We start from the raw sequence: 17,424 nt of genomic DNA, 5'->3' as shown, positions 1-17,424 counted from the left end.
CCGTGTGCACACGCCTAGAGGGCGTGACTGATTCGTGTTTCACTAGTGCGTTTCTGCACCACCGTGCTCCAGGCGGAACCGTCTCCTGCAGTAACGGCTGTGGGCTTCCCCGGCCACCGGCCCTGCCCGCTTGTGCCCAGCAGGGATTGGGTTTGGCGCCCGCGGCCATAGACTGTCTCGCTTCTCCTGGCAAAACGCCTGGGGGGCCGTGCAGATGTGCAAGCTGCCATTTCCGCTGCCAAGGCTCCCAGTGGCTGGCTGATGCCTAGTGGCTTGACCGTGTCCCCTGCAGCCTCCGTGGCCTTTAGCTGCTGCTTTGGGGCATGGCGGGGCAGTTCTTCGGACACGTGAACGACACTGGAAAGGCAGAGCTGGGGCCGGGCACGAAGCCCCCTGCGGCTCCACAGCCCCCGCTTGCTGATGGAAGGAGACGCCACGCCCCCGAGCGGGCGCAGTTCCCCCCAGGCCGGTTCCAAACGCTGTTCTCGTTTCAGGCGCGCTCTTCGGAGAAGCCGGCGCCTGCGCAGTGAGCATAGAAACCGAGCTCCTGCTAGAGCAGCTGAAAGAGCAGCTCCAGGACCTGAGGATCCAGCTGGAGACCCAGGTGGGGGAAGAGGGGCTGGGCCAGGAGCGGCTGTAGCAAAGCAGCGGCGAATGGCCGGGTGGGGCGGGGACATGTGCCCCATGTGCTGCCAGTGCAGCTGTGCTTGTCCTCTGAGGCGCAGCCAGGGAGGCAACTGCCATGTCCCACCACACGCATCCTGGGCACCTAGGAAGGGCAGCCGCAGCCTCTCCTGGCTTAGGGCTCAGCCCCCCAGAGGACATGCCTGCAGAGGCTCACAGGCTTCCCTGGAGCCAGGGGGCTGGGTCCCCACCCTGTGAGCCGCCAAGGGGGCGCTTCGGGGCAGGCTGGACGGAGGAGGATTCCGCGAGGCCCTGCACATGCCCGAGTCCCCGCTCCAGTTCGCAGCCACTCAGCACCGTGGGCGTCGCTCTCCCGGCTCCACGGGCTCCTGGGGCTGCCGAGCCGGCCGGGGGCTGCCTGATCGGCGTCCTGGCAGGAATAGGAAGGAGCTCTCAGAGCAGTTCAGGGGCCTGGGCTGCCCAGTGTCTGGTTCTAGCTTGGTCCATCTCGGCCGTGGCTGCTCGGCTCCGCTCGGGGCTGTGGGCCGGGCCCTGGGGGTGGCTCCCGCGTGGCTCGGGGCGGGAGATGTCTGGCTCCTTGCCCGTGTGGCTGCGCGGAGGGGCAGCATGGGGAGGGGCCCTCTGCTGGCTCCAGCAGAAACAGGCAGCGCCAGTCCCAGACCCAAGGGATCGCTGTGGGTCGGCTGGCGCCTCCTTGGGCCTCCCAGGCAGCTGCACTCAGTACTGCAGCCGAGGAGGCCTTGGCACCCTCTGTGCAGGCTGTGGTGCCGGGGGAGGGCTCCCAGCCGATGGGGGGGCAGGGCGTGGGGAAGGCCCGGCTAACGCAGAGCCCTGGCCCCTCCCGCAGGTCAATTACTACGAGCGGGAAATGGAGCTGCTGAAAAGGAGCTTTGAGAGGGAGAGGAAGGACATTGAGCAAGGCTTTAAGCTGGAGATCAGCGAGCTGGAAGAGCAGAAGGCCGACCTGGAGCAGCTCAACATGAAATCCCAGGAGGTGATCGATGGCTTGAGAGAGCAGCTGCAGAAATGCGCTCCCAGCCCGGAGCTGGAGCAGAGGCTGGAGACGGAGCGGTCGGAGATGGAGCAGTATTATGCCAAAGAGATTTGCAGCCTGGGCCAGCGGCTGGCTCAGGAAAGGGACCAGCTGGAAGAGGAGATGAGGGTGCAGCACAGGAAGGAGCTGCAGTCGATGAGGTCTGACCCCCTTGCTTTCCGGAGCGCGGGCGCGGAGTCCTGCCCATCGGGAATGGACCCTCCCTGGCGAGAGCGCCAGGCCCACGCAGTCTCGGCTGCGTTTTGTGCTCGGGCGGCTCCCAGGTGCTGGCAAAGTCTCGTGCTCCCTGCGGAGGGCAGCGTGCCCAGCAGAGGGGGAGGATGGGGTGGGGCTGCGGGGCGCTCCTCAGATCGCTGGTGGGGGGCGGTGCAGTTCATGGGGCGCTCTCCCAGCACGTGGCCAGGTGAGGCAGGCAGGTGTGAAAGGGGCCAGCCGGGGGCACTGCAGGAGGCGGGCGTGCTCCCAGCCGGGCTCCCGGTGTGTCCCCTGCTGCCCCCCTCGCTGGAGGCCAGCAACGCAGGCGCCGTCCCTGGCGGAAGGGAGTGGCAGGCCGGGGGGTCTCATATCGCCACTAGTTCCCTGCAGCAGAGCCCCCACCCAGCCGGCCCACAGCCCCTTGTGGCGGCACAGTGCCCAGGAGCAGCAGGGCAGGCATCCGCCCGCCAGCCAAGTAAGGTAACCGGCAGCGACCGGGACGGCCCCAGGGCCCACCCCCACACACGCTGCTGGCCCCCTGCCTGGGGCTCTCGGTCACTGCCAGGCGTGTGAGGCACAGGCACGGCTGGCCGGCGGCTGCTGCAGCTCCCCATGTGTGCAGAGTGGAACTGCACAGGGTGTCGGCGAGAGGGCTCTGCCGAGCGGGGAGCTGGCAGCGGGAGGTGCAGGAAGCAAGTGACAGACACAGCGCCCCTGCCATTCGGCAGCTGGCAGGCGTGTGCCTGAGGTCCCTGCAGGGGACGGAATGTACCTGACCCGTAAGTCCATGGGTCACTGGGAATTCGGTGCAGAAACCTCCCCTCCTGGGCCGCGACTCGCCACTCCCCCTCCGGCTTGGCACGCCCGGTTCCATCGCTGTCTCCGCTCGGTCGTTGAGTCCACCAGGCTCCACGTCACACCCCGCGGGCAGGGCCTGGCCAGCTGCCAGCTCAGCTGAGCCAAGCGTGAGCCTGGACTCTCAGGTGTCCACTCGAGTCCCTGCCTCTGGGGGCAGCTGCTTGGCGCCCTCCGACAATCAGGTCTCCCTAAGACGTGTCCAGCCGGGCACCTTGGATCGCTGGCCGGGTCCGAAAGGCTTGGCTGAAATCGCTAGTGCAGCCCTGGGCTACTGCAGGCAAGACTGCCCTGACGGGAACCACCGTTCTCCCTTCTGACCCAACCCGGCACTGCCGTGGGGCCCCGCAGCACCCGGGTTCCTTGCTGTGCAGTGACGTCTCCCCTCCCAACAGGACACACGTGGATGAACTGCAGAGAGAGAAGGCAAAGGCGCTGTCGGAGACAGACAAGTTAAATCAGCTGGTAAGAACCTACTGTTGAAGCAAAAACACGCTCCTCTCCTCTCCTCTCTGTTTAGGCGGCTAACAACAGATAGCTTTATTGATTAGTAAAGCAAAGTGAGCCAAACGTGGTCCCAGCAAAGTCGGGCCCAGTAAGGCTGCTAATACAATCAATCCTAGTATCTTTATACCCTTAGCCAAACAGTCTGACGTCAGGGCATCCAATTACAGAAATAATCAATTAAACTAGGAAAAACAAAGCCTTATCAACAATATGGCGGACAGGTACGAGGTAGTACCTCTCCTCTCTGAACCAGCCCAATTAACACATTCCAATAGCACATCTGTCTTGGCCTGGCGCATGGGGTGATAGAAAGTTCACTCTGGTCTACGTACAAAGGCAAAAAGCTGAAATGGTTTCTACTATAAAAGATGGCTTCTAGCTAAACATAAAATGGCTTCTACAACTCCCCTCTTTTAGCCTTTTAAAGGCTAACCATGAAACCACTTTACATTTTTATTTCCATTAAAGTATTTATATACATTTTTTGTTCCTTTTTCTGCTTTTTATATTTTAACATTATTACTTCCACATTCCCTTTAGTAAGGGTTTGTTCCTTGTTTTTCAGAATACAAGAAATACAGCATTTGATTAGCAAGAAACAAAAATAGGCACAAAAGAATATAGCCAATACTAAAACTATACTTTGCAGAATTTAAGTTTTCACATGTTCTACAGCTTCTACACTACTAATGCTAATGGCACTTAACTGAGCCCTGCTGCTTGGGGGCTGGGCCGGGCAGAGGCGCATCCTGCGTGTCACAGGCAAACCCTTGGCTCCAGGCATGAATGGACTGGCCATGGGACGCCTGCCCCGCTGCCTTGGCCGACCTTTCCTAAGCAGGCTTTGGAGTCAGGACTCCCAGGCCCTATGTACGTTACGGGAACCAAGCTCCCGCTCCTTTGGGCGACTCGGCGCATTGCAGAGGAGCTGGGGGGGAAACGGTTTCATGTGTTAAACCTTTCAGAGCGTGTGACCTGTTTCCCATCTCAGTTCCCAGCCCATTTGGATCAGTTTCATGGTCCCAGGATTTTAAAATGGTAAATCTTGTGATTGTGTCTGTTTAAATTGGAAATGTCCTGGGCTTCTACTTGTAGGGTCCTGACCCAAAAAAGGAGTTGGGGGGGTTGCAAGGTCAGTGTAGAGGGGGCTGCGGTGCTACTGTCTTTCCCTCTGCGGCATAGAGCAGTGCCACCAGCAGAGCTGGGCAGCTGGAGAGCAGCAGCTGCTGGCCAGGCACCCAGCTCTGAAGGCAGCGCCACTGCCAACAGCAGTGCAGAACTGAGGGTGGCAGGGTCTGGTGTTGTGTCACTTACTGCTGTGCTGCTGCTGACGGGCGCTGCCTTCAGAGCTGGGTGCCTGGCCAGCAGCCGCTGCTCAGCTCTGAAGGCAGCGCAGAAGGAAGGGTGGCAACACTGTGACGCCCCTCCCCCCAAATAACCTTGTTACTCCCCTGCAGCTCCCTTGAGTCAGGACCCCCGTTGGAGAAACGCGGCTGTCTCCTATGAAATCAGTGTAGCGCAGGGGAAAGCAGACAAGCCCAGATTACATGCGGTGTAGTTGGTAGGGCCCTCCTAATGAGTGTGGAAGTCATGTCAATGGGAGCCTGGGTTACTTGCCGTTGACCAAAGGTCAGAAAGACCGTTTGGGGCCAGGTGACAGGCTGGAGGAGCCTGGGGACCACAGGGGAGTCGGGGCAGGCGCAGGGTTGAGGCTCCGGGGCAGGAGGGGCAGTGGGAAGGGGCAGTTCCCAGCTTGCCGGGGGTCGCTCTCGTCCAGGCGTGTGCCGGGCTGCAGGCCCTTTTCCGTCACGGCCGGGAGTGACGGCAGTTCTGGCCAGGCCTTTCAGAAGCAAGTGGCAGCCCCCCCCGCAGACCGTGTGTTCGGAAAAGGCCGAGCCACCTGCTTTCAGGAGCCAGGCCTCTGCCGACGTACCTGAGCCCGACCCCCGGAGAATGTCGGCTGGCTGCTCCCTCCTGCCTCCCACTGAGGCTTCACGGCGGGTGTGCAGGGAGCGCGATACCCCCTAGCTCCTAGCCCGCGCTGGAGTGCGCTCCTCCGGTGTGCGAGTGGGCAGGGCTGGTGCACGTGGCTCCTCTGGGACACGCCTGCCGCCACAGCCCCACAGCCCCCGGCCGGCCTGCGGCTGAGCCTTGGGACGCCCGGGGGGTCTGTCTGGCTCCCGCCCCAGCAGCCTCTCCTGTGCTTGGCCCTTTCAGAGCGAGTCGTACCAGCAGGAGGTTGCCCGGCTGCAGGCCAGGACGCTGCAGCTGAGTGGCCAGCTGTCAGAGCTCAGCCTGCAGCGCGAGGCCGACCGCAGCACGGCCCAGCTGCTCCGCCACCAGCTGGCTGAGACGCTGAGCTGGAGGGAGGAGGAAGCCGCCGGTGCCCAGCAGCTGCAGGAGGCATCGGGCAGGTTGGAGCAGGAGCTCGTCCAGCATCAGGCAGCCTGGCAGAGGGAGAGGGAGCTTCTCCAGCAGCAGCTGCGCCGGTGCAGAGAGGAGGTGCGCTTCGGGGGTGGGGGTGCAGTCAGCAGCCGGGCCTTAGGCTGTGCTGGGTGGGTCGCGCTCCGCCCCGGGCAGGTGCTGCAGCTCGGCAGGGGCGCGGTGCGGAAAGCAGCGTGTGGCACGGCAGGGGGCTTGCAGCGCTGCTGGCCACGGGCACCGGGCCCTGCACGGCCACAGCTGCCTGGCTCACGGCAGGCCCAGGGCTGCTCGGCTCGGCGGGGTGCAGGCGCTGCGAGGGCCTGGTGGGCCCAGGGCTGCTCCGCTCGGCTCGGCGGGGTGCAGGCGCTGCGAGGGCCTGGTGGGCCCGGGGCCGCTCCGCTCGGCTCGGCGGGGTGCAGGCGCTGCGAGGGCCTGGTGGGCCCGGGGCCGCTCCGCTCGGCTCGGCGGGGTGCAGGCGCTGCGAGGGCCTGGTGGGCCCGGGGCCGCTCCGCTCGGCTCGGCGGGGTGCAGGCGCTGCGAGGGCCTGGTGGGCCCGGGGCCGCTCCGCTCGGCTCGGCGGGGTGCAGGCGCTGCGAGGGCCTGGTGGGCCTGGGGCTGCTCCGCTCGGCGGGGTGCAGGCGCTGCGAGGGCCTGGTGGGCCCGGGGCCGCTCGGCTCGGCGGGGTGCAGGCGCTGCGAGGGCCTGGTGGGCCCGGGGCCGCTCCGCTCGGCTCGGCGGGGTGCAGGCGCTGCGAGGGCCTGGTGGGCCCGGGGCCGCTCCGCTCGGCTCGGCGGGGTGCAGGCGCTGCGAGGGCCTGGTGGGCCCGGGGCTGCTCCGCTCGGCTCTGTGGGGTGCAGGCGCTGCGAGGGCCTGGTGGGCCCGGGGCTGCTCAGCTGGGTGCGGGTGCAGCGTGGGCCTGTTGTCCCTGGGCTGGGGAGCAGGGCTGAGCGCTCTGTGCCTCTTGCAGCCCTTCGAGACCCTAGGGACGCCTGGGCTGAGGCGTGGGAAGCCCCAGCGGGCAGGTCTGTGCGTGCCAGGGCCTCCCACGCAGGCATGGGGACGTGCCGCGCCTCAGGCACCCTGTGCCCACCAGGGGGTCTGGGCTCTGCCCACGGAGCCCCAGAAATAGCCTTGTGCTGCCTGGTGGGCAGGGCTCCCCCATGCTAACACCCCTCCCCCCCGTTCTCCCCCAGGGCTGCCAGGTGCAGGAGCTGGAGGAGGAGCTGGAGCGGGCGAGGCAGGAGTGCCAGACGCTGCGGCTAACGGTGGTCCAGCTGAGGGAGGAGCTGGAGGAAAGGCAGGACCAGGTACGGCCACAGGCACGCAAGGAGCCAGCTGTGGTCGCAGTCCCTGCCCTGTGCTAGCAGGCCCTGTGGGGCAGGTGCTGGCGGGAAGCTTCCGCACCAGCGTGGCTCAGGGACAGCCTGCCCGGTGCTGGGAAAGGCCCCTTCCCCCTGGGGCGAGGAGCAGACGGTGCTCAGGGTGCAGGCAGATACCGGCTTTGGGCCATCTAGGATAGGTGGCTAAACCCCAAGTGGGCCCGGCCAGGCCCTGGGCCACACACCCGAGTCCTGCCTGGGAGCAGGAAAGGAGCCCCGGAAATGACAACCAGCAAACGGCTGTCTGCAGCCCTCCCCCGGGGCGTCTGTCCGGGTGAACTTCAGTCGCCCGCAGCCGCCCGCTCCTGAGGCTCCCCTGCCCGCCGCAGCGCCCCCTTCCCGGCCCTGCCTAGCAACACCGACGTGGCCCCAGCTCCCCAGTCCGTGGGCCTGCCCTGCGCCCTGGGGGAGCGACCGGCGGGGCGCGTTCCTCGAGGCGCTGTCTGCCCGGGCTGGCCAGCGCAAGTGTGACCGGCCCCACGTGGCAGTGACCGTGTCCCGTAGCCCCTGCCCGGATGCCCGCAGCAACCCCGGCGGTGCTGCCATTCCCAACAGCCACGAGCTCCCGTCTCGCTGGGCTGGGCCCAGATGGCTCACGGAGCCTCAGCCTGCTGGGAGTGCCCAGCCCTCGGGATGTCCACGGCTGGGCCCGCTCCCCCAGCTTCCCCTCTCTGTGCTGCAGTTACTGGAAGCCAGCACAGGCCTGAGCCTGGCCCAGGTGCAGCACAGGCAGGAGCTGCAGCGGCTCTCGGAGCAGCTGGACAGCACCGTGCCCAGGGACGCCCTGGCCCAGCTGCAGAGCAGGTGGGCAGAGGAGCAGCGGAAAGTTCAGCAGCTCCAGGAAAGCCTCCAGCTGCAGGCGGAGCAGGCCAGCCGGCGCCTGGCCGCCGCTCAGGTGAGCAACAGCAGCAGAGCTGTCCCGCTGGCTCGGGCGGCGCAGCCGGGTGCGGCGCATTGGGGCTCATCTGGCGCTGCGGCTGACAGCAGGGGGTCGCTGCCCGGCTCCATGCCTCAGTTTCCCCACCCAGTTGAATAGGGCGGTTGCTGCCTTTGGATGGGTGAAAGGGGCGTGGTGTTGAGCACACTCTGCAGTGCTAGTTCAGACGCCCCGTGGGCCCCCTTGGTGCTGCCTCAGCCCAGGGGAATCGAGCCTTTGCCTTCAGACGCCCCTCCCCTCGACCCGGCAGTTTGCGCTGGGCAGCAGAAATAAACAGGTGAGCGGCAAGAGACCTTCCCGGGCCCTGTCCGTCCTTGGAGGAGTCTCTGCTCCACAGCTGGTGCAGCCAGTGCTGCTCGTCTCAGTGTCCCAGCTTGGCCCTGGGCCCCCGAGAGCTTTCCACCCAGCCCGTCTCTGGGGCTGCAGTGGCGCCAGCGTGAGGCCTGTGGTGGGGCTGGGTGGGTGGAGAGTGGAGGTCTGCCCTGGGGGCTCCCAGCCCTGAGCACTGCAGTGCTGATCCAATTCCTAGCCTAGCCCAGCCCAGGCTGTACCGTCCCTCCAGGGTCGTTGGGTGCTGCGTGTGCCGACAGCCCAGGGATGAGGTGACACGCAAGGGACTGAGCGCTACCCTGGGGCGGAGGAACAGCAGACATGGGCTCCAGCGCTGGCTTGTAGCACACGGGCAGGGTGGGGCTGACTGCTGCCCTGCGTGGCAGGAGGAACACGAGAGGCTGCTGGGGACCGCAGAGGAGCGGGCGGAGGAGCTGGAACGGGCTGTGAGCAATGGCCAGCGGCTGCTTGAGGAAAAGGTGACCCAGCTGCAGGAGCAGGTGAGCGAGCGAGGCCTTTGCCAGCCACTGCATGGCTGGGAAGGGCCAAGGGGGGCTGAGCTGCTCCCTCCTGTTGTGAAGGGCTCCGTGGTTCCTGCCTGCATGGAGCTGTGCAAACAGCCAGTCATTACCGTAGCACCCTTAGGAAAATAGGACAGTGTTCCCTTTGCAGCCAGCAGCACGGCCTGCTAGCCAGAACCAGGCCTTGCCTCTCCCAGCTGACCTAGTGCTGCTTCCTCCCTGTGCAGCGGGCCAGAAGCGTGGTGGGCGACCGGCTCCTGAAAGACCTGTACGTGGAGAACGCCCGGCTGCTCCAAGCGCTGCAGGCTGCTGAGCAGAGGCACAAAACGGCTGAGAACAAGAACTGGGCCCTGGAGGACAAACTCTCAGCCCTCAACCACCTTCTCCGCAGACTGGTGCAGGCCTCTCTCAGTGTGTGAGTGGGCCCCGCCCTGCGCTTGGCTCCAGGGCAAGGATGCTCAGGGGTCCTGGCCCCCTCCTACACAGGGCGGGGGAGCTGGGACCAGCCTGCTGAGTTCTCTCAGGGATGGGGGAGATGAGAGCGGCTGAAGGGTAGCAAGCCAGGGGCTGCCTTGGGGCGGGCAGGCTGGCCCTGATGGTCATTGCAAGGCACCCGCTGTGCTGGCGTATACACGGGCAGCTTGGTAGGTGCTCAGCCCTTCCCCCCGAGCCCTGGCTCTCGCTCAGGGACCCTGCTGTACGGGTCGGGGCTGCAAAATGGTTTTAATATTAAAATTGCATTTTTACCAGTGGTCTCTGGGTTGGCTTTATCCTGCCTGGCCTCCCCTGGATTCTAGGACACAGACCCTCCCTTGGACGAGGAGTGCAGGGCCGGTCCAGCTCCAACAGGGGCCAGGAGAGCACGGTCCCGTTCTCTGCCTTGCCTGTCCTGTGAAGCGGGGCTCAGCTCCTCCCCTCCCTCATGCTGCAAGGCCGGGGCCCCATGAGCAGGGAGGGGCTACACAGGCTTAACCCCCCCAGGCTAGGCTCTAGGTCACTAGCACCAGATCTCATGGTCACCCAGCAGGTGGCACTGGTGGGCCAGGAGGGCTCCGTACCAGAACTACACTGGCTCCGAGAGACCTGGTCAGAGAAGTGTTCCCACGCCAGCCTCGGGCCCCCGGCCAGCTTCCAGTGCCACCTCCGCTCCTCCTGCCACGTTCCAGGCAGGTGGCCCCTTTCCTTGCAGCGTTGTGTTTGTTTTCCACAACCCTCTGCTGACTCGCTGGTTCAGAGGTCACTATGCTAGGGCTATCCCTTTACCACAGCCCATTTTGGCCTGGGCCCACCTAAGGGGGCTGATGTTAGGGTCTGGGGCTTGGAAGCGGTCATGGGCAGCCTCTGGGTGCTCTCCCCAGCAGCGAGAGGGGTCAGGACACCAGAGCTGTTTTTGGAAAATTAAGAAAAGTGTCTCGCAGCTGCCTCTGTGCGTCCAAGGGCCCAGAGTGCATCAGCCCCTGTCAATCCCATTCCCCACATGGAAAAGCAGAGTTGCAAGAGGGGGCTACATGGGGCAATGCCCCAGAAACTACTTCAGCCTCCTTGAAACTGGCATTGCTTTAAAAATGCTTCTCCCCACCGCCTGCCTGTCCCAAGGGACAGTTCTCAAACCGGCCACCCATGACAACGTGGGGACACATGGCACCGAACAGCTGTATTTGCCATTGCTAAGGCCACCGTTCCAGGCGGCTGGGTTTCCTGGTGCCAGTTGCGCACGGAAGACGGGTCGATGGAGGTGGCCACAGCGCCAGCCCTGTGTTCACGACAGGACGTGCTCCAGGACGCCTTGTCGGATCAGCTGCTCGCACTTCCAGCGTGGTAAGAAATGCTGAAAAACAAGCCCCTTTCCTGAGTTCCAGGCGGGTGCCACGGGGCAGAGCCCAGTTCTGCTTTCGGTGACTAGACGCACCAGGCTGCATGCAATGGCTGGGGCGAGCAGCAGAGCACGATCTGCCCGGCTGCGGAGCCATGAGGCAGCGCAAGGAGGAACCGCTCCAGGCTCGGTGTGAACAGGCACTAGGCTGCAGCGCTCACGCCCAGGTGGACACTGGCCCTTGTCAGGGAAGCAAGGACCAAAGCTCCTCCCTTCCCTGCCCACTGTGCAGACACACGGGGCTGATCCTCAGCTGCTGGGAACTGTTACCGCTCTGCTGCCATCCCGACAGCTGGGCCACGCGGGGCGCATCACCATGCACTGGACCTTCAGCCGGGAGTTACCCCTCCAGCCTCCTTAGGGAGCAGCCTCACGCGAAGGGTTCCACAGAACCAAGCCCTGCTGGGGCGGAAGAGCCGCTTTCCTCAGCCAGTCCCTACCCGGGCGAAGGCTTCACTAAGAGTCCCGCCCTCCTGCCACTGGTACCTGGCTGTTCTTCTTCAACAGGACAGTTGTGCCATCCTCAATCTCAAATTCGCCATGGTCCTTTAGACACCGCACCTGGAGAGAGGAGCGAGGCGTCCGTCAGTCTCCAGGTGCACCAGCCCGAGTGCGACGTGTGCACGCGAGTCGCTGGCGCCTGAGCAGACACTCCCGCCAGCCCCCAGTGCAAACCCAGCAACCTCCAGCTCTGTGTGGAAGTTCCCGGTTGGGCCTCGTGTGAATGGAACGAATGGGGCTGAGCAGGAGTCCCAGAGCAGGGGTTTTAGAACCAGCGGGTGCACGGGGCACAGTCGGACTGGGGGGGGGGGGGGGGAGGAAGAGCAGAGCCTGGTGGCCCTCAGCCACCACCTGCACATCTTCCAGCCCTGCGCTGCACGAGCTCCCCATGTCAGGTGCTGCGTGCGGAGCGGAGTGTGGGTCATGCCTCCTGTGCTGCCAGTCCCAGCTGTGCACTTCTCAGGCGCATGCACATACGCACACACACACACGCACAGAACCCGCAGCTTAGCACTTACTTCAATGTACAAGCTTTTGGGAGGCTTCATGTCCTGCGTAAGGTCCAGCCCATCCTCTCCTCCCAACGACCTCATGTAGGTAGCAAGAGACTTTTTATACTGATTGAACCACTCCATCTGCAGAGACAAGAACACAGGACGAAACCAGCACTCCCACAGGGACACTGGCTCAAGAACGCAAGCACGAATGCTTGTAGCTGCTGTAAAATGCCGGCAATGTTGGGGAGAAGACAGGAGCAAGTCCATAGTATTTGTATTGCACAAGTGCCCACGCTCCCCACCCCGCCAGGGAGCCACGCACAGACATGGCCTGAGATCCGCCTTCCCCTCTGAGTACAGATTCTATCTCCCCTCTCAAAAGGGGGAAGGACGGAGGGGAGAGGGGGTCAGTGCAACGCCTCCCCCTGGAAAGTGCAAGAAGATCTTTGCACACAAAGGCAAAGTGCTGGCAGAACCGGACTAAGACAAAGCTACAGCAGCCATCAAGCTCCCTGAACGCATGTGAGGTGGAACACAGCCCATTCCGGGGCCAGGTTTATTCTAAGGCCACGTCTCTTTCTTCTAGTCGGCGAGTTTTAAACCAGTCTCAAATGTGACTGCATCCTAACAAGACAGGATGCAGACACCCCCAGTGAACAGCCTCCTTCAGGCCACAACTTCAGCATGTTCCCCCGTGCAAACATTGGCCATTCAGCTCACGACCTGTGAACTGGCCCCTACAAGCCATGAGCAGCTGTGCCTCTGTGGCCCAAAACAGCCAATGCCTGTGGGCAAAATACTCTTCTCCTTCCGACACGCATTAACTCAGCCAATACGAAGATCCAACCTTTGGTCCATCGGATCCAGTTAATTCCTGACCCACGTCAGACCTTCCATTTCTCACCTACGGAGAACTGGAGTAAGAGGGCCAGAGCCTCTGAGGTATCTCATGATACTGCTTTAACGAGCAGGGAATGTGTGCGCACGTGGACAGGGCCACTTCAAACTTTAGCAGAGACAAATACTTTCCACAGCCACCTTATGGCTACCGCAAAACTTCTGTTCTCCCCAGATCACTGAAACAAGTCGGGCTTATAATGAAGCCGAGCTTACTTCTTCAGCCGACATGTGAAATCGCAGATCATTGGGCAAGACGCTCCCATACTCCCACCTGAGGGCTCTGATCCGGAGCAACCGGTCATACCTGGAAAAATTAACCAGGGATTAGAACCACTGAGTTATCAATTGGAAACAGAGGTTTTAATTCAAAAAGGAGTATGGACTCAATCCCTTATTTGCACCAAATCTGACACCTTCAGAATGAAGTGTAAAATCCAGTGATTCCAGTCTTCCCTCCATTGGCCTGCCAATATTGTATGTTTAAAAGAGAACAAGGTCCCTACAGAAAGCAGGAAAACGCTGCAGAGACCTTCCTGTGTTCACTAATACATTTGAAACGTGCTCAGATACTACTGATGGGTTGGTATTACAATCAAGATGAAACAATGTTTCATATTGAACTTAATAGTCAAGCATTGGAAAAAGAATCAAGGCCAGAATTTTCGAGGGTGGCCTCTGATTTGTATCTAGCTTTTGAAAAACACCCCCCCCCCCCGAAATCTCTGGGACCAGCAAGGGTTCAGCAGCCTTTGAAAAGTAGGACCACACTGTCTCAAGATTTGTATGTAAAACCAGAGGAAGCTCCTGAAAATGCAGATTTTAGGCCATGAAAGAGACCATACTGTGAAAGCATGATATGCCTTTCCATAAGAAACTCACAGGTATGCAATAATGCATCGTCGATTTCGCAGCAGAGAACAGTGACGAAATTTGATTGTTGGGATCAAGTTACTTTGTCCTGCTTTAGCTTCATTTCTGGCAATAATGCAAAAGGGAAACGGCATTATGGGACACTGAGGCCAAGAAACTCTCAAGCATACAGACTTCCTATTTTCTTAAAGCACACATTGGTACAAAGCTCAGGTACAGTTTAGTTTAGAATCTCTGGGTTTTAGCAGCCTCTTCAGCAAAATCTTGTTTTTATTCCACTGGCAGCTACATAAATCAGCTAGGTATATAATCTCTTGGCCACATTAGCTAGTTTGCTCTCTGTTTTATGCACCTTGGAACTAGTTTTTGCTGACACTGGGAGATTTTGTTCTTTGAAAATACAAAACAAAAATGAGAACAAAGTCATCTAATTGCAGCTCCACCCTGCTTACTCCACTCACATGCCTAGCTGTATTTAAGACTTGTCTAATTGCAGCTCCACCCTGCTTACTCCACTCACACGCCTAGCTGTATTTAAGACTCTCCCCTAAAATACAAATGGAACTCTGATTTTCTTCAATGTTGTAAAAAACCTGGCATTTAACAACACCTCTCCTTTATTTGGCCATGTCCACTTAGCTCAGTAAGTGGATTTGCACAGCTGAGTGAATCATCTATGGACAAACAATTTCATGTCACAGATACACAGTAAGTGAAATCTTACTAGGAGTGTTTTTTATTCAGACCAGTTCAAACTCTTTAGAAGTTTGTGTGTACATTTAAGTCTAGGGATGTGAAAGATTAACCCAGCCTAGGCCCCCACTGCAGGCTTTCAAGGAGCAGGGCCGGCAGGGGCTGTCTCCACACCCAGGGAGAGGGCTGCCGAGCCCCCAGCAAACCTTGCCAGGAGTGGGGCCAGCGGCGCTCTGCAGCGTAAAGCTTATTTCGGCTTTCTACTGCAGAGCCTGCAACGTGTGTAACGGCTAGGATTTTAAGTGGTTACACAGTTACCTTTTTGAATGAATTTTTACATCCCCTCTTTAATTCAACTGCTTGATAAACTACTGGATGAAAAGCTCTTGTTAAAGATACAGCATTTGATCCCTTCAACTAAAGGCTGAGTTTCTAATCCACAATTCCAGATCTTCCACTGAAGCCCTTCATCAAAACAAGACAGACATCAATCACATCCTTAGTATTTCAGACTTAGATTTTTTTTCTTTAATCATCAGAAAGAAGACAACAACTTGAACAGTGCATAGTCCTGCAGCACCTTAGAGACTAATGGAAAACGTAGATGGTATCATGAGCTTTCATGGGCACAGCCCACTTCTTCAGATGAAAAACTAACACAGCTACCCGTCTGAAATCTTCATGGCCCCTCAACGCACATGAACAAAGAGAAACATCCCTGTCTTTGTCATTTCTAACGAGGCGGCTTGCTTTCCCTTTTCCCTTGTGTAGGCAGCTCGTTAGCTGTCCTGCTCCAACCAGCACTTACACGTCAGCCTGGTTCTGTTCATATAAAGCTTTCATCTCCTCCAGAACTTGTCGGATTCCATCCTCCTGCAACAGACCAAATGGCAGCAGGCACTGGGATTACTGGAGGGGAGTCACGCTGGGAACACGCAGAAGGCGGGGGGGTGGGCTCACGTTGGAAGGCCGGCGAGGGGTGGGGGGGCTCACGCTGAAGGGAGGGGGAGGGGCGGAGCAGGCTCACGCTGAAGGCTGGGGCGGAGTGGGGGCGGCGGGGCTCACGCTGAGGGGCGGGGGGAGGAGCGGAGCGGGGGGGGCTCACGCTGAGGGGCGGGGGGAGGAGCGGAGCGGGAGGGGCTCACGCTGAAGGGCGGGGGGAGGAGCGGGGCGGGGGGGCGGCTCACGCTGAGGGGCGGGGGGAGGAGCGGAGCGGGGGGGGGCTCACGCTGAAGGGCGGGGGAGGAGCGGAGCGGGGGGGCTCACGCTGAAGGGCGGGGGGAGGAGCGGAGCGGGGGGGCTCACGCTGAAGGGCGGGGGGGAGGGGCGGGGGGGGGGGGGGCTCACGCTGAAGGGCGGGGGGAGGGGCAGGGCGGGGGGGGCTCACGCTGAAGGGCGGGGGGGAGGAGCGGGGGGGGGCTCACGCTGAAGGGCGGGGGGAGGGGCAGGGCGGGGGGGGGGCGGGGGGGGGCTCACGCTGAAGGGCGGGGGGGGGGGAGGAGCGGGGGGGGCCCGGGGGGGGCTCACGCTGAGGGGCGGGGGGAGGAGCGGGCCGGGGGGGGGGGCTCACGCTGAAGGGCGGGGCTCACGCTGAAGGGCGGGGGGAGGGGCGGGCGGGCTCACGCTGAAGGGCGGGGGGAGGAGGAGCGGGGCGGGGGGGGCTCACGCTGAAGGGCGGGGGGGGGGGGGAGGAGCGGGCCGGGGGGGGGGGGCTCACGCTGAAGGGCGGGGGGAGGAGCGGGCCGGGGGGGCTCACGCTGAGGAGCGGGGGGGGGGGGGAGGAGCGGGCGGGCTCACGCTGAAGGGCGGGGGGAGGAGCGGGCCGGGGGGGCTCACGCTGAGGAGCGGGGGGAGGGGCGGGCGGGCTCACGCTGAAGGGCGGGGGGCGGGGCGGGCGGGCTCACGCTGAAGGGCGGGGGGGGGAGGAGCGGGGCGGGGGGGCTCACGCTGAGGGGCGGGGGGAGGGGCGGGCGGGCTCACGCTGAAGGGCGGGGGGAGGAGCGGGGCGGGGGGGGGCTCACGCTGAGGGGCGGGGGGAGGGGCGGGCGGGCTCACGCTGAAGGGCGGGGGGAGGAGCGGGCCGGGGGGGGGCTCACGCTGAAGGGCGGGGGGAGGAGCGGGCTCGGGGGGGGCTCACGCTGAAGGGCGGGGGGAGGAGCGGGCCGGGGGGGGGGGGGGGGCTCACGCTGAAGGGCGGGGGGAGGAGCGGGCCCGGGGGGGCTCACGCTGAGGGGCGGGGGGGCTCACGCTGAGGAGCGGGGGGAGGGGCGCGGCGGGGGGGGGCTCACGCTGAAGGGCGGCAGGTGCCCGTCGGCGGCGCGGTGCAGCCCCCGCACCAGCTCCACGGCCCGTTCGCCGAACATCGGGCCTCACACCCCGGCGGGAAGCGCGCGCGCCGGCCGCTCCGCCAATGGCAGCTCGTGGCCACGCCCCCTCCCGACAGAGGCTGGCAAGGGACAAACTTCCCCCGTTCCGTAGCTCCGCCCATGGCCAGCACTGGAATCCAGCGAAGGCGGGGCTGTCCCCAAGTGACGTACAGTAGCCAGGCCCCGCCCCCTTGTGCTGTATCCCAGGCCTAGGGGCATTGGGGAGGTGGGGCAGTGTAGCCAAGGCCAGGTGGAGTTGGGGGTGAGAAGTGTAGCCAAGGCCCAAACAAAATTATGTGGGTAACTTTTCCAAATCTCTAGTAAGACTGCTGTGTTTAAAAATTAACTGTGCTGGAAAAAAAAGGGTGATAAATAAGTCTGCAAGTCTTTAATGCAAATGCAATCACTGTTCAGATAGCGGAAGAGCTAATTGGGGTATAAAGTCTCCAGCTGTGACAAAGCTATCTGTGTTCCCAGGCAATGTGGTCTGGATGATTTGGGTGAGGTAATATCTGGAGAGAGAGCCAAGCTCCTTGCTCTCACCAACAGAAGTTTCTGTACCGGCAGTGAAAGACGTGACCTCTCCCAGCTTGCCTCTCACCAACGTGGCTACAGTGTTGAAAGATAATGGTAAGAATACAAAGTGGAAAGTGGGACTGTGCTGGGGACTAGAGGCCATAAGAGCTGCCACACTGGATCACCTTGCTCCATCTTGCCCAGTGTCCTGTCACCGACAATGGCCCACACCAAAGCTCAAGAAGGAGTGAATAGAACAAAAGCATTTCTGGAATGATTCATCTCCTCTCCCACCAATGTAGGGTTTCCCTGAGCAACGGCGTGCTTTCTTAACATGCTGGCTAATTGCCTTTGATGGATT

At 61.9% G+C, this 17,424-nt stretch overlaps 2 protein-coding genes across 14 annotated transcripts in view; one reads left to right on the top strand and one right to left on the bottom strand.

Annotated features, from left to right (window-relative positions):
* NINL (ninein like) overlaps positions 1 to 9,596 on the top strand; it is a 47,375-nt gene extending 37,779 nt beyond the window's left edge. For 7 of the 12 annotated variants that reach the window (XM_075925849.2, XM_089777599.1, XM_089777600.1 and 4 more), the window contains 8 exons: positions 495 to 604; positions 1,493 to 1,839; positions 3,145 to 3,214; positions 5,474 to 5,758; positions 6,874 to 6,987; positions 7,742 to 7,954; positions 8,713 to 8,826; positions 9,075 to 9,596. In XM_075925849.2, coding sequence (XP_075781964.2) covers positions 495 to 604; positions 1,493 to 1,839; positions 3,145 to 3,214; positions 5,474 to 5,758; positions 6,874 to 6,987; positions 7,742 to 7,954; positions 8,713 to 8,826; positions 9,075 to 9,266 — 1,445 coding nt within the window. In that variant the 3' untranslated portion in view covers positions 9,267 to 9,596. The remainder of the gene's footprint in view (positions 1 to 494; positions 605 to 1,492; positions 1,840 to 3,144; positions 3,215 to 5,473; positions 5,759 to 6,873; positions 6,988 to 7,741; positions 7,955 to 8,712; positions 8,827 to 9,074) is intronic. The other 5 variants (XM_089777603.1, XM_089777602.1, XM_089777608.1 and 2 more) reach the window with 5 other exon arrangements.
* An 886-nt stretch (positions 9,597 to 10,482) lies between these two features.
* Positions 10,483 to 16,616, bottom strand: GINS1 (GINS complex subunit 1). 2 transcript variants are annotated; one of them, XM_075925860.2, is made up of 7 exons: positions 16,470 to 16,616; positions 14,990 to 15,054; positions 13,498 to 13,593; positions 12,832 to 12,922; positions 11,740 to 11,856; positions 11,207 to 11,281; positions 10,483 to 10,675 (listed from the first exon to the last, which is right to left on the bottom strand). In XM_075925860.2, the coding sequence occupies exons 1-7, from the start codon at positions 16,542 to 16,544 to the stop codon at positions 10,607 to 10,609; spliced, it is 588 nt and encodes a 195-aa protein (XP_075781975.2). In that variant the 5' UTR covers positions 16,545 to 16,616; the 3' UTR covers positions 10,483 to 10,606. The 2 variants fall into 2 exon arrangements, with proteins under 2 accessions (XP_075781975.2, XP_075781976.2); XM_075925861.2 differs by lacking the exon at positions 13,498 to 13,593.
* Between the last annotated feature and the right edge of the window lie 808 nt (positions 16,617 to 17,424).

Source organism: Pelodiscus sinensis, chromosome 3 (genome assembly GCF_052426305.1).
Source record: "Pelodiscus sinensis isolate ZL-2025 chromosome 3, ASM5242630v1, whole genome shotgun sequence".
Taxonomy (NCBI): Eukaryota; Metazoa; Chordata; order Testudines; family Trionychidae; genus Pelodiscus; species Pelodiscus sinensis.
The sequence above is the reverse complement of the archived record's forward strand: the minus strand, read 5'-3'. Positions and strand labels throughout refer to the sequence as shown.

What these genes read in the sequence shown, in the direction of transcription:
- GINS1 (XM_075925860.2), bottom strand. Translation starts at nt 16,544, where the DNA reads ATGTTCGGCGAACGGGCCGTGGAGCTGGTGCGGGGGCTGCACCGCGCC. An exon ending in GAACAGAACCAGGCTGACGT is followed by an intron (nt 13,594 to 14,989) that starts GTAAGTGCTGGT and finishes CATTATTGCCAG; the next exon opens with AAATGAAGCTAAAGCAGGAC. An exon ending in TTCACATGTCGGCTGAAGAA is followed by an intron (nt 11,857 to 12,831) that starts GTAAGCTCGGCT and finishes TTGTCTCTGCAG; the next exon opens with ATGGAGTGGTTCAATCAGTA.